General features: G+C 50.6%; 1 protein-coding gene across 1 annotated transcript; it reads right to left on the reverse strand.

Annotated features, from left to right (window-relative positions):
- Positions 1–1,876: 1,876 nt before the first annotated feature.
- Positions 1,877–9,370, reverse strand: LOC146765723 (BPI fold-containing family B member 3-like). Its single transcript, XM_085558135.1, has 16 exons — positions 9,211–9,370; positions 8,028–8,139; positions 7,100–7,730; positions 6,663–6,764; positions 6,428–6,550; positions 5,992–6,055; positions 5,488–5,548; positions 5,053–5,132; positions 4,247–4,459; positions 4,056–4,109; positions 3,805–3,975; positions 3,352–3,419; positions 3,048–3,090; positions 2,617–2,680; positions 2,419–2,495; positions 1,877–2,211 (listed from the first exon to the last, which is right to left on the reverse strand). The coding sequence occupies exons 2-16, from the start codon at positions 8,122–8,124 to the stop codon at positions 2,137–2,139; spliced, it is 1,923 nt and encodes a 640-aa protein (XP_085414261.1). The 5' UTR covers positions 8,125–8,139; positions 9,211–9,370; the 3' UTR covers positions 1,877–2,136.
- Between the last annotated feature and the right edge of the window lie 4,168 nt (positions 9,371–13,538).

Raw genomic sequence — 13,538 nt, forward strand, 5'->3', positions numbered from 1 at the left:
GAGCCTGACCAGCTGAAATGGTAATTACGTAAACAAAACGACTCCCGACTCAGTTTGGAAGGGGAGGTTTGCTCACAAGCATCTTCTTCTTCCCAATGAAATCCTCTCCCTTTCCTGGCTGATCACGGTGCTGGTATGAGGGCGTCAATCCCCAAGGACCCTCAGTGGTTCCTGTCTTCCACAGTGGCACTTGTGACCCACCAACACTCAAAACTCCTTTCCTTTATTCCTTTACTCCTTTACAGCCCAACCTAAGCCCACCTCACCCTCAGGTGAGTTGTGCAAATTAAGGTTGAAATTATATCAGTGACTCACACTGGTCTTTGTTATTAAAATGGCCCATTTTTAGCCTTATAATGATAAAAATAACCAGAACCTCAAAAGGATGTCACTACAGAAAACTTCCTTAAACTTCTATGTTCAATGAATGGATTTTCAGAAAAGGGTTTTCATTTTGCTATAATGACCTATTTTCTGATTTTTCAGACTAGTCACTAAATATTAACTAGAATTACTCACCTTCATTGCTACTGTTGTTGTATTTATTTCCATGTTTATTCTTGGCTCAGTGGAGCCAATATCATAAGGTTTGGGGGTAAAACAGAGGCTCTATCCCCCCAAGATCACAGTACCTTTTACCACTTTTTACACTCTTTTTCATTACCTGACCTTATCCTGAATTTCAAGCCTGGCTTTGCTCAGCTCCTCCTAAAGTGAGACCTTATGCTGGTCCATGGGCACATCTGTTTTAACCCACACAGCAGATCCTTCTATAGTGAAGGTGCTGCAGGAAAAATGGAAAGGTGCTTGAATGTCCAAAGCTGGCTAGTGGATTGAGGGCGTGAAGCACCATTTGTGAGTTTCATATATTCCACTATGAATAATGACTTGTAAACTTGAGAAAAGCATTGAGGAACAGGTTACTGGACACTGGATACTGCCAGTATCAGGCAGCACTGTTTCCAAGAGGCCAGGGCAAAAGGGAAGGAAAAGGTGTGTGAGACTCCGTGGCTGCAGCACGTGAGGCTGCACTGACCTGAAGAGCCGTGCTGGGAAATCAGCTTCTTCCACGGAAATCCCTGCTGACACCTGCCCCCAGGCTGGCATGCACAGGTTACCGCAGCAAGGGGAAGTTTTTAAGTTTCCAGCAAACTCATGGGGAGGCTTTGGAATAGTACCAGGAGATTTTTGCCTCCTTTACTGCTCGAGGAACCTTGAGAAGTGGTTCCTGAGGCTTGTCCCACCCATCCTGCAGCTGCCAGCTCCTTCCCAGCAGTGTTGCCTCCAAAAAACCCCTGTGCTGGGACACCTCCATGGCCACTCCTGGCCATAAGGGCACCTTTGTTCTGGTGCCCTCAACACTTAATACCTTTGTGAGATCAAAAGTGCTTTTTCTGACAACCTGGTGCATCTTACACAACAAGGGGATAATACACACCTAAATAAATCCCTATGGAGTGTGTGCTCATGTTATCTGTGCCTGGCTCTGGACAGAGCCTTGCACAGCCAGCACCAACAGGTTCCATGTGGGACCTGCTGCCAGCAGGAGCTGCTCCAAAGGGCTCCAAAGGAGAGGGAGATATCAGCAAGAGCTGTGCCAGCGCTGCATTGCAAGCTTCCCTCTGCCCCATCTCAGGCATGAGAAATGGGCTGCAGCAGGGCACCCACGTGCACCCAACCCAGTGCCCCTCTGAGAGGCTGTTTCACACCTGGTGCCACAGGCTGAGCTTCAGAATTGCTCTCTTTAGGTCCCAGTTTGTCCTCTGAAGGCACAGCCACCCCACCCATCTGTGTGCCATGTGGCACAGGGGTGGGGAGCAGGAAAACAGGTGTGGGGAGCCAGAAACTCATAGGAAAAAATATCCAGAGAGGAAAATACTGTGACAGTGAGTGATTTTATTGAAAGAGCAATATGAGAACAACCTTTGTGCCTAACAGCTCTGCCTTCTGGCTATGGATGTTAAAAGTGGCCACAGAACCCCCAGACATCCACCAGCCGAGCAACTTTCCCACATGTTGCTGGCCAGAGGCTGCTGCCTGTCCTGCTCAGGCCACAGCCACAGCACAGAGCAGCACTTGAGAGAAAGGAAGAGGGAGAGAATGCAGCAGAGCAGGGCTTGGGGTGCATGTGCTGCCTCAAAAAGGGAACAGCATCGAGTCTCCTCCTGAGCAGGATCTTCCCAGAGTGGTCTGGCCAGAAAACTCATCCACCTGGAAGAAGCAGAACAAAAACTACTCAGTTTTCTCATTCAGACTTTCACCAGCTTTTTGCCATTCCCAGCAGAGGGAAGCTGGGAGCAGCCCATGGGAAATGAGGTTGGTTGGCTGGGGTGGGGCTGTGGGATTTGCATGTCCCAGCCCTGGCGGGCACATTCCCACTCCCCAGGACACAGCACAGGGGGAAAACTCCATCCTTACGTCAGTGATGTTGACTTCAACGTTCCTGAGGTTGGTGTTGAGGACGCTGGGCAGTGGCACCGACACACGGAAGGCATCTGCACAAACAGGTGTAAGAATCCCATCACAGGGATGAAACCCGGAATGAAGGCAGCAAGGGGAGGGGGAGAGCCCCAAATCCAGCTGAATCTGAGATGACAGGGACCCTGACCCCCATACCTTGAACAGAAGGTACATATACAGCTGTGAAGACCTTCTTGAGCCATTCTGCGAGTGCAGAAGCCTGCAGGGAAGAGGATGTGTCAGAGCAATGGTTATGGGCCATGCCAGGCTTATCAGTTGACTTCTACTCAATTTGCTATGAAATACAAGAATTAGGAAGCTTCCTTCAGTGAAACGCTCCCAGGATTGAGGGTGGATATGCTCTTTAGGTAATTTCTTTTTAATTATTCCTCCCCCAAGTGGGGAGATACACCCAAGTGTCACTGCTGTAGAGCACGGGGGATCTGCAGGGCAGAGGGAGATTGCCCTCTGCCAAGAGAAGTAGAAGGATGAAAACTGAAGAATTAGGTTATGAATTTCTCCCCCACACGGAACCTCTGGCCATTGCATCACTCACTGCAGCACCTCGATCCAGGGCATGCACTTACTCTGGAAATATCGAGACTCTGGGGGAACTGTGTCAGGTTGATGCTACAAAAGATAAAAACAAGGAAAAGTTGGGGTGTGTTGGTGCAGCCACCCACCCTCACAAAGATACAGGATTTTAAAATTGGAACAACTTTTTTACAATTCTCTCATCACGTCAGGCATGCAGTTGCTCTGAGGCTGGGGCTGGGAGGAGGCAGGAAGGCTCCAGCAGCCACTGACATCTTTACCACGTCTAAATCACTGTCCCCCACCAGCTCCATTTGTCCCCAGGCAGAGCCCCCCACCCGCAGAGCTGGGCTCTACCTGTCAAGAGCCAGGGAGGTTTGCAGTTTGCCATCAGAGACTGATGGGCTGATGTTCAGAACGATGTCCTGGAAATGGAACAATGAAAGAAATGAGGTTATTCCCCTGCACAGCTCCCAAGACTGAAAAGTGTATTTGTAAATTACCCATTCTGAGAAAAAACACTTGTCTGTGCCGAGAAGACACATTTTTGTGACAGATGGCATCATGTATTTCTCTCCCCAGGGTTCGCCTTCCTGTCTTTATTTTGTGTTATTCCTGAAACATTTCACTTACTCTTTATGCTTGGTTCTGAGCTTGTTTAAAGGACTGGGCATCACCGTTTTGATGATGCAGTAAATACAAAAGTACAAACGCTGCGGGGTCAAGGGTAGGGCAAGCCAAGGGAATGCCAGCAGTGATCCAGCCTCAGCAAGCACCCCAAGTCATCTCATCCCCCAGGAGCTCACTCACTGCATTGAGGGAGAACAGGAGCCCCTGGGGGGTCTGCAGGGCAGGACTGGCGACGTCGATGGTGGCTTTGAGTGTGACAGTGGCTCTCCCATCCCTCACAGTCACTATTGGCTTTCTGTTTACTCGGACACGCAGCTCCAGTGGCAGAGAGCCAGGGAGGGCCCGGGTGAGCTGCAGGGAGAGAGGAAGTCAGGGCAGGGGTGGGCTGAGAGGTGGGGTTGGAATCGATGCACGTGGAGAAGGTGACAGACCTCAGGGATGAACGGGAAAAGGGCAGACATGGTCAGCGAGCTGCTCTGGGGAACCTGTGGGAACAGCACCGGTGACATCTCTGCCTGGGAGGGGTTGTGCCAAGCCCACTCTGGGCTCAGCTGGACCCCACAAACACAAGCAGGCAAAGGTGGGCGCCCTTGGGTCACCCGAGAGCAAGCAGGACACTGACCTGGCTTTGCAGAGGGAAATTGTTAACACCCATCAGGCTGGTGATGCTGAGGTTGAGGGCTCCCTGTCCCTGGAGCTGCTCCAGCAGGGCGCCGAGGGTGTCCTGGGGGAGGCTGAGCCGGGGCGGGCGGCCGGTGGCCAGCTGCAGGCTGGCAGCGAGGGGCAGTCCCTGCACGGGGCTCATCCCACCATCCCTGGCATTCTCAGGGAGGAGCTGCAGGGCACAGAGCAGGGATGGGAATTGGTGGGATTGCACTGGGCACCCTGCCTGCCCGTGCACCTCATGGAGAGGCTCCCACGAGGTTTGTCAGCATTAAATGGTGACAATAACGAGGCTGCTCTGGCACAGGCAAGGGCTGCGTCTGCTGCACCTTCCCCGCTGAAACACTGCCACATATCCTGACTGGAAAGACACACTCTGATATTTTTTGCATGATTCTGGTCTCTGTCTGTTACCAAACTTTGACAAACCACTTATAAACAGAGCAAGCCTGTAAGCAGTGATTGCTGCTCCTGTATGAAATTAAACTTTTTTGATTAAAAACTATGAGAGTGCTACAATTATGCTTAATTAAGTAGCATCAAGCCAGTCTTGCTCATGTCACCATCAAGGATTAACAGGCAAAAAATAAAGTAGAGACACAGCACTGGCAATAGCAGCGATGTGGCTGGAGGAGACTCATTAGAACTTTCCTGCGAACAGTGCCTGAAGGCAGCTGAAATGTGAGCAGCCTTTGATAAACATCCACCATATTCCAGTGAATCAAAGTCAGAGGTTTTGGTACCAGGGAACACAATGGCACTTACGTTCAGATCCATCTGGATGGCGTCACCACTGAGGATGGAGAAGGAGGGCAGATCCCCCAGAGCCCCGAGTGGGAGCACCTCTGTGAACACAGGGAAGAAAGCTCTTCAGCTGCAATGGCAGGGGATTCTCCCAAATCCCATGGTCTCAAGAGTTACTAGAACCAGCAGCAGCTCCTGCTCATGGCTAGAAAAGCCACTAGAAAATAATAGTTTGCAGCAAAAATATTTTTTCTAAAATAAATCATTTCTGTGGTGGGTTTCTGCTGGAAGAGCTGGCTGCTGCTCCTGGGGCAGGGAAACTGAATGTTGGGTTTGATCTGGGAGTTGTGGTTTTAGAAAATTGCTAAAATATTTGTATTTACCTAATGTAAAAAGGCAAGCAATGCTAAGGGCAGGATGTCACAGGGAGGAGAGGAACAGGACGTATCAACTTACGGTTCCTGGAGCCGAGCAGGGAGCTTAACACCTTGACCTTGGCGTTGATGATGTTGCAGCCCTGGGGAAGCAGAGGGGAGTGAGAGGGTCCTGGGACCTGCTGCACCAGTGGGTGACATGGCACCGGCACAGCCAGTGACAGTGGGCTCTGCTGGCTGCACATGTGGGCAGAGCTGCTGCAGGCAGTGCTGGGGGGCACATCCCACCTCACAGGACTCAGAATCGTGTGGGGGAGCGGTGTTTCTGAGCCAGCGTGGCTCTCACCCGGGTTAGTAGCTGCTAAACCAGCACCTGGCTCAGAAATCTGTTTGCCAGCAGAGCCTGGCACAGGTGATGGTGCTGGTGCCTTTCAGCAGGAGGAGAGGCTGACCGCCCCGCTGAGCTCACAGCTGTGCAAATATCCACATCCATGGGGCAGCCTGGCCTTCTGCCTGCCCTGCCCGTGCTGCCAGCCCACCCAGCACTGTGCTGGTGGGTCACATGAAGGTGGCTCTGCAGACTCACCAGATCCTGCAGGGCATTGCTAAGGAAGCGTTTCAAAGGCTCTTCCAGAACTGGCACTCTGGGTCTGGTAACAGGAAAATAGGAAATAGCAAGTGACAAAGATTAATGCTGGAAAGTAAGGGACTTCACACAAGAGAAACATGAGGCCTCACTTGCTTTGTCCTTACTCAGTGCCGAAACATTTCCATTCCCAAGCCTTCTGAATCCTGCCCAGTGCCAGGTCCCCGCACCCAGAAATGTTCTTTTCTTAGCCAAAATTTTAGAAGAAAGTCAACAGTTCCCCTCTGAGCCCGACAGCTGGACACCTTCAAGGCACCAGGCAGAAAGGCGCTGCCATCAATGACCAATGGCACCAAGGTGTCCCACTGCCACAAGAGCCACAGGCTGGCCATGGGCCACCCACTCACACAGATGTTCCCTCACACCTGATTCATACCTCACGTAGGTGTTTATGTCAACAGTCTTGCAGTTCAGAGCTTTCTGGTGAGGTGTCCATGTGTCCTGGACCACTATGGTCGCATCTACCTCCAGCTGCTTGCAGAGTGGCTGGCCCGGCACGCTGCCCAGGGGAAGCACAGCAGGCAGCTCAGGACACTTGCTGACCCTCTTCTTTCCAAAGAGATGGTGACCCCCTGCCCCAAGCCATGCCCCTGATGGTGGACATGCCCTACCTGCTCTCTACCAGCAGCTGCGTGTTGAAGTCCACCTGGTGCCCAAAGCCCGGCAGGGAGCGCAGACTGATTTTGGGGAGGGTGTTGTTCACAATTCTCAGTCTGGATGGTTGAAACAAGGAAAAAGCAGTGAACAGCACATTCACACAGCCCTGTCCCCTCAGCCCCCAGCACTGCAGCTGTGCTCTTGGGATCCTCTTCCCCCTGGGCCATCAGGCATCCCCACCAGCCAGGAGCAGCTTGTGGGACATACAAGGCACCCTGAGATGCCAGGCAGAGGCAGAAACTCCCAACAGATGAGCCCCCATTTATGAACCCACCCGAGGAGAGGAGGGAGGGAGCCCTGGGTGTGCAGGCTCCAGGACAGGACCTCCTTTCCCCAGCATGGCTCAGACACACCGGGCTGCTCAGGGACACCATCTCCCGCTCGCACTCACCCCATGAGTTCTTCACCATTTCTACCAAGAAGGCTGCCAATGAGGCCGTTTTTGCCAAGGAGACCATTTTTGCCAATGAGAAGGTCAAGGACGGTGTCAAGGAGAGTATCAACAAGGCCATCTTTGCCAAGGAGACCATCAACGACACCACCTTTGCCAAGGAGACCACCGAGGATACCGTCTTGGTCAAGGAGACCACCAACCACACCACCTTCGCCAAGGAGACCACCTAGGAGACCATCTCCACCCAGGAGACCGTTTCCACCAAGGAGACCTCCAACAGGACCACCTCCTCCAAGGAGGCCACCAAGGAGACCACCAACAGCTCCATCTTTGTCAAGGAGACCACCAACAACACCATCTTTGTCAAGGAGACCACCAACAGCACCGTCTTTGCCAAGGAGACCACCAACAACACCGTCTTTGCCAAGGAGACTGCCTACAGGACCATCTTCACCAAGGAGACCACCAACAACACCATCTTTGCCAAGGAGACTGCCGACAGCACCCTCTTTGCCCAGGAGACCCCCAGTGATTCCATCCTTGCCAAGGAGACCGCCAAGCAGATTGCCACTAAGGAGACCACGTGGAGCTCTCTGGGGAACAGCTTTGGCTGGTGGATCTTTAAAACCTGAAGAACAGGAGCAGAGGTCACTGTGAGCTATATGGACTCAGCATACAAGGTGTGCCAGCCTGGTTCTCCCCTCCCCTCCCCTCTCCCACTTTATACAAAAACGTGGTGGCACCATCCTCTGTAAAGTAACTGAAGTGCCATCTCCAAAGTGCTTCATAAACGCAAATTACCTGCATTGCCCCTACTGCTGGGCAGATCTGCACCAGCTTCTGATTTTCTGAGTATGGTCAAAAGACAAAAAGAACAGAACTGGCCTCACAAGGAGGATAAATCCAGTCTCTTTTGTACACTTACCATTCATATCTGGTTTGGCAACCAAGAATGGGATTACAAATCCTTGTGAAGGGATCAGCAGGCTGTTGAGCAGGACAACAGTCCACAACACGGACATCTTTGGTCCTGATAACTGTGGGAAGTGATTGCCATGAGTGCAGTGCTGGGAGAGCGAGCACCAGCCCATGGAGGGGAGAAGGAGAAGGGAGGGAGGAGGAAGGAGAAAGAAGGAATGCCTGTCAGGGGAGACAAAATTGGGGAGGAGGCTGTTGGCATCTCTCCTGCCTCCTCATCACGCTGGTGCTGATGGACAGTAACCCTCCTGGTGGCACTTTCCTGCAGGAGGAACTGGAGTGTCAACACCAGTTACTCCAAAGACCAATGGCCAGAGCAGTTCAGGGAAGAGTAAAGGCTTGTTGGGATGTCCCTGCTGTGACCCCCCAGCCAGTGCTGGTGAGCAATGGCGTGACTGAGCTGTCTGATTTGGGACTCATCCATCCTGGATGGGGATTTCTCCAAGAAACATCCTGCATGCTACAGAAGGGGAAAACAAGACATTTCTGACAACATGATTGTCTCTGGAAGAAGAGCAACAACAGCTACAGAGTACAACTACACGAACATAGCGAGCAAGGAGAGAACCTCCAGGGAGAATGTCATGATTTCTGCACAAACATCAGATTCTGAGGCTTCCCTCTGCATGGAAACTCCTGATAGAATTGTAAGAAAGAGAAAGTAAACTTTAACATTTCGGTACCATTGAAATATTTCTGTAGGATCTACAACTTGAAGTAGCTTATTTTTCTTTTTTAAAGAACCAAAATGAACTTCGTTGCTCCAAATCTATTTAAATGTAAATAACTCATCAAAAAGGGATCAAAACAAGTGTGAGAGGTCTAATTCACCTTGGCTAGAAATCTATGGTAGATAATCGAGTTATACCAAAGATAATTGAAGTGATAATTGTTTATAAAAACCCTGAAATACCCTTTCTTCTGCAAGGACTGCAAATCCAATGAACACGCACATCTCTTTTGGAGAAACTTGTACTGAAAGGCACCATTTACTTCTCAGAGCATAATTCAGGCAGGCAGCAGGCAAGAATAACAATTTTTGTTAAAAGGCCAACACTCCCAAAGGAACACTGAGGGTTTGCAGAGGCAGAAGCAAGAAGCACACATTTGAAGAATAAGTTTGCTCTTACCTGACCAAGCTCTTTCTCCAGCTAATGTCCCTGTCTTCTGAAGATCAAGAGGATCCAGGATCTTCATATATAGAACTTCACAGCAGGAAAAAGGCAGGTGATGTCATTTTGGACATCCAAAATAATTGGTGGGGAGCAAAACAAACAAAGTCTTGTTTCTGGTGACTTCCACTGCAAATATTTTCTTGGAGATGCTAGGAGTTAGGTAAATCATTGAGCAACGACCTGTAGGAGCAGACTCAGCCAGCTCGGGGTGCCTCGTGTGGTACATCATCCTTTCCTCTTGCCTAGATGCGGACGTGGCTGAGATGTCATGCCCTGATAAAATACCTTTCTTTCTTTTCTTTCTTCTAAATAAAACTGATGTTCTGACTGAAACATGTGTCGAAACACTGGCCACCCCTGGCTGCTCTTACTTGTGCAGTTCTCAGGGCTGCAGTACCGAGCAGTAAGCAGTAAGTGTGGGGATGTGCCACATTTTATGATAAATTAAGGACCAGGCAGCACCTTTTCCAGTAAAGACAGACTGTGGAGATGCTAATAGCCAGGTGTTCCCTGTCCAGGCCACCAGGACATGCCCAGCATTCCCATCCAACTCGCCTACAGCCTGATCAGATGTCACAGCCCAACAGATACCCTGAGCTGTCAGACTTTTTGGAGAGACACCACCTAACTGGGAAATGCTGCCCTTATCTTGCTTCCAAGTCCATCACCTCTGCTTGGAGTGCTCCAGAGGGCTGGAGGTGGGATGTGCTTTAACAGGAGGACACTGTTGAAAGGCTGATACCATTGACCTGGAAGCTCCCAGGCCAGAACTTGTTGGTTTGGGGTTTTTTGAAGTTCTGGAAGGATTGTTGATCCTACTGTGGGCACACACCCCATGTAACAGATGTGCTGCAGCTGCCCAGGGTCTTCTGCCTCCTCCTTGCAGATCTCTCCAGGCCCCTGCCCTGACTGCTGCCCAGGAGACACAGAGACACTGCAGCAGCTCTTTGGGGCAGGGAAAATAAACCTTCCTCCCTGGGCCCCAGCCCAAAGGTGGTCCCCATGCATGGGGCACATCCCAACAAGCACAGCAAAAGCTGTCTGTCCTGAAGGGAGAATGCTGAGGGGACTGGGATGAACTCTTCACTCCCTGATGTGCTCATTGACAGCAGGAGTGAATGGCAATGGCTGCTCCCCAGCTCTGCTGAAAAATAATCCAGAAAAATTGCTTGCTCAATGTTAATACTTTCTGTAAACTTGGAAATAAATATTTCCAGCAGATTAGCCAGCTTTGGACACACATTATTTTCAGCTTTGAAAAAATACCTTCGTTAAAGGCCAAGGAAGGGGTGGCAAAGATATCAAAGCACTGAAGGAGTTGTCACTCTCCTTGCAACCTGATCAGCCAGGACCTCTGGAGCACAAAGCCTGGCTGTCATGGTGAGATCATGATCTTTGATAAGATGGATGAGGGTGTTAACAAGATGGTATTAAGTTATCATCCATCCTGAATTGCTTCATGCTCTGGGAGCCACTGTCCAAAACCTGAACTACCATGGAAACAGCCCCGATACTGGTCAGTGCACAGGTAAGGGGCAGGATGGCAGCTCTGGGAACAGCTCCTGCTCAGTGACCTTTCAGGCATGACAGTAACTTGGCCTCTCCCCAGTGGCTGCTGAATGCAGAGGTCTCTGACCATTGGATATTTTGGAAAAACTGAAGCAGAGTCCCATAAAGAGAATGACATGGTGGTGTCCAGGTCTCGCTAAAGTGACTTTCAAAGCCCCAAGAGCACAGAGCCAAATTACTGAGAGAGGACAGAAACCAGAACGGATTTGGTCAGAGGGAGAAGAATAGGACTGGTTCTATTCAGAGTGTGAACAGACATGTTTGCCTCAGTTCTCTGTGCTTGGATCACCTGAAAAGAAGCTGTCAGGCAAACAGTAAGGGGCACGTATTCCCAAGAAGAGCCTGAGACCTTGACATCAGCAGGCTCCAGTCAGAGCAGGCTGGGGGAAATGTCCTAACCATGGCTGGAAAATGAGGTGGATCTGCTCTGCTCTCCCATTGATGGCATCATGCAGACATGGCCTGTCTGCCTGAGGAAACCAAGGTTTGCTCTGCCATCCCTCTGGGACCACTGAGAGACTGGTACATCCCTGCTGCTGAGGGATCAGGGCTTCTGAGCTCGTGTAGAGCTCCAGGGAACAGCGCTGGACAAGGCTGCACATCCACCCCAGCTCACCAGTACCAGGGACATCATAGTGTGGCTCAGCAGCAGAGCTGCTTCAGGAAAAATTAACTAGGTTCTCTCTGAGATTCCCAGCCTCGGATTCTCTAGGAAAGCTGTGGACAGATATTTGGATTCATTGTTTTGCTCTGTTCAAAGGATTGAGACTCAAACTGTTTGTTTGTTGCTGACACAAGAACAATATGGGAAATCTGGCCCATGCTTGCAGTGACATGAAAAGAGGCATCACAAAGCCCAGTTTTCATGGGGAGCTGGTTTCACAGTTCCTTCCTCACTGTTGAGGACTCCCAAGGAAAATGATTCCTTACACACGACGCAGAACAAATCTCTATGGAGAACAGATGGGGTTCTCAGAGCCTGCCTTCCCAGCAGGTTTTCCTGGGAGTAATTTCCTAAAAACACAACAGTCTTTCCAAAGATATCCTCAATTCAGCGCCAGCTTCCTGTCACCAGGAAGAGATGCTCAAATCATGTCAGCTCGATGAAATCAGGACCAAAGCTGTTTATTGACTTACTAATGACAAGAAATTATCCAAGAGTCAGTGAGTTACACACTCAGGATCAATGTCAGTGAAGCAGCTGATAAATACCAACAGCAGCCCAAACCTAACTCCTTCTGGGGTCCTAATCCCTGGGCACACTCCCCACCCCTCACAGCATGTGCACCTGGGAGCAGGGGGTCACTTTCTTGCACCCACCTTGTGGGAGGTGTGGGTGATGCATCCTGACAATGCAAATATGATTTATTTAGGGATCAGCTCTCTCAGGACACAGCCTCTGCCCAGCCATGCCCAGCTGGACCTGACAGTGCATGGCAGGACAGATTCACTATGGGCCATGAGGTCTTTTTATTCCAGTTTGTGGAGTCAAACTCTTGGAAAGCCAAAGAAAGGAAGGGACACTCCAGGAAGACCAGCACCCTGCTGCTCCCTCCCCATCCGTTCCCATGAGTCCTGGCCACATTGGGGATTGAGGACTGCAGCCACTGAGTCCCCATCCCTCAGGTCTCAGCGACAGGCATGTCCAGCTCCAGCATGTTCTGTGGATTTATCAGCAAAAAGCACCTGGGTGAGATTTAACAGTTGATTCTGTGTTTGTGTGTGATGGACTAATGGCACAAAGTCCAGGGGTGGCCCAGGGTACAGCAAAAACACCATGGCAGCGTCCCTGCCTTGCCCCCACTGATGATGTAGGTGCTTCCCAGGAGGTCAGACAGGATCCCTGCACACAGCACCCCTGAAATGAGTAGGAGACACTGTCAGAGACAGCTCAGCCGTGGTGGGCACTCCAGCATTTCCCTGCCTACCAAAGGATTTGGGGAATACTCAGAGGGAAAATCAGCAGGGTGGGAATTCTTGGGTTTGTGTATTTTAGTTTAGTCTCTGCTTCTGGCATTTATCTACTTAACATGAGTTAAGTAGATAAATGGATGCTGCAAGGTGGGGAATTTTACTGCCATTTCAGCTGGGTTTAGGCGTGGTTAAGGGAGATGTGTAGATTTTTGGAGATTTCAGAAAGGCAAAGAACTGTGATAGGCAGGGGGTTTGATTCTGAGGACAGGAACAATGCTCCAAGAGGCCTCAGAGAAGCTGTCTGCATCCTTTGTGCATGCAGGCACGACCCTCCTGCCTCTGAAGGACTGGGCAGGCAGAGCCAGCTGGAGGCACTGCCCAACATTTCCCCCTCCAGGTCCACTGCAATGGAATGGCTGGCAAGTGACTGTCCTAGCAGAGCCCCTGACAGTCCTGGGGACAGGAGGAATGTGCCAGGTTCCCACACCACAGGTGTCACACTGGGAGAGTTACTGGTGGCCAAAACTCTCCCACAAATGCACGTTGGGAGCAGGGATTTATACCTGTGGGAAAACAGTTTAAGAGACTGATTTATCATTTGTTATTCCTTGAAATAACATTTTCATTTTCAGGATACACTTCTGGTGGGAGAAAAGCTTTGAGGCTGCCAGACCACAAACATCAGGAGCCTCCACTGTTGGTTACACAAACCAGGGCTTGCCTCAGTTTCCTCTGTCCCTGGCTGAACTGGGTTATTCTGGATTGAACCTGCCTTAAGCTGAGCAAAGAGCAGGGCCTGA

This window comes from Lonchura striata, chromosome 20 (genome assembly GCF_050655825.1).
Source record: "Lonchura striata isolate lonStrDom1 chromosome 20, ASM5065582v1, whole genome shotgun sequence".
Taxonomy (NCBI): Eukaryota; Metazoa; Chordata; class Aves; order Passeriformes; family Estrildidae; genus Lonchura; species Lonchura striata.

Bases quoted from the DNA above. Each gene is read 5' to 3' on its own strand.
- LOC146765723 (XM_085558135.1), bottom strand. From the start codon at position 8,124: ATGTCCGTGTTGTGGACTGTTGTCCTGCTCAACAGCCTGCTGATCCCT. The intron at 3,091-3,351 runs GTAGAGCCCAGC...TATCTTTTGTAG, and splicing joins ACCTCCCTGGCTCTTGACAG to CATCAACCTGACACAGTTCC. The intron at 2,212-2,418 runs GTAAGGATGGAG...TGCTTCTTCCAG, and splicing joins TTGAAGTCAACATCACTGAC to GTGGATGAGTTTTCTGGCCA.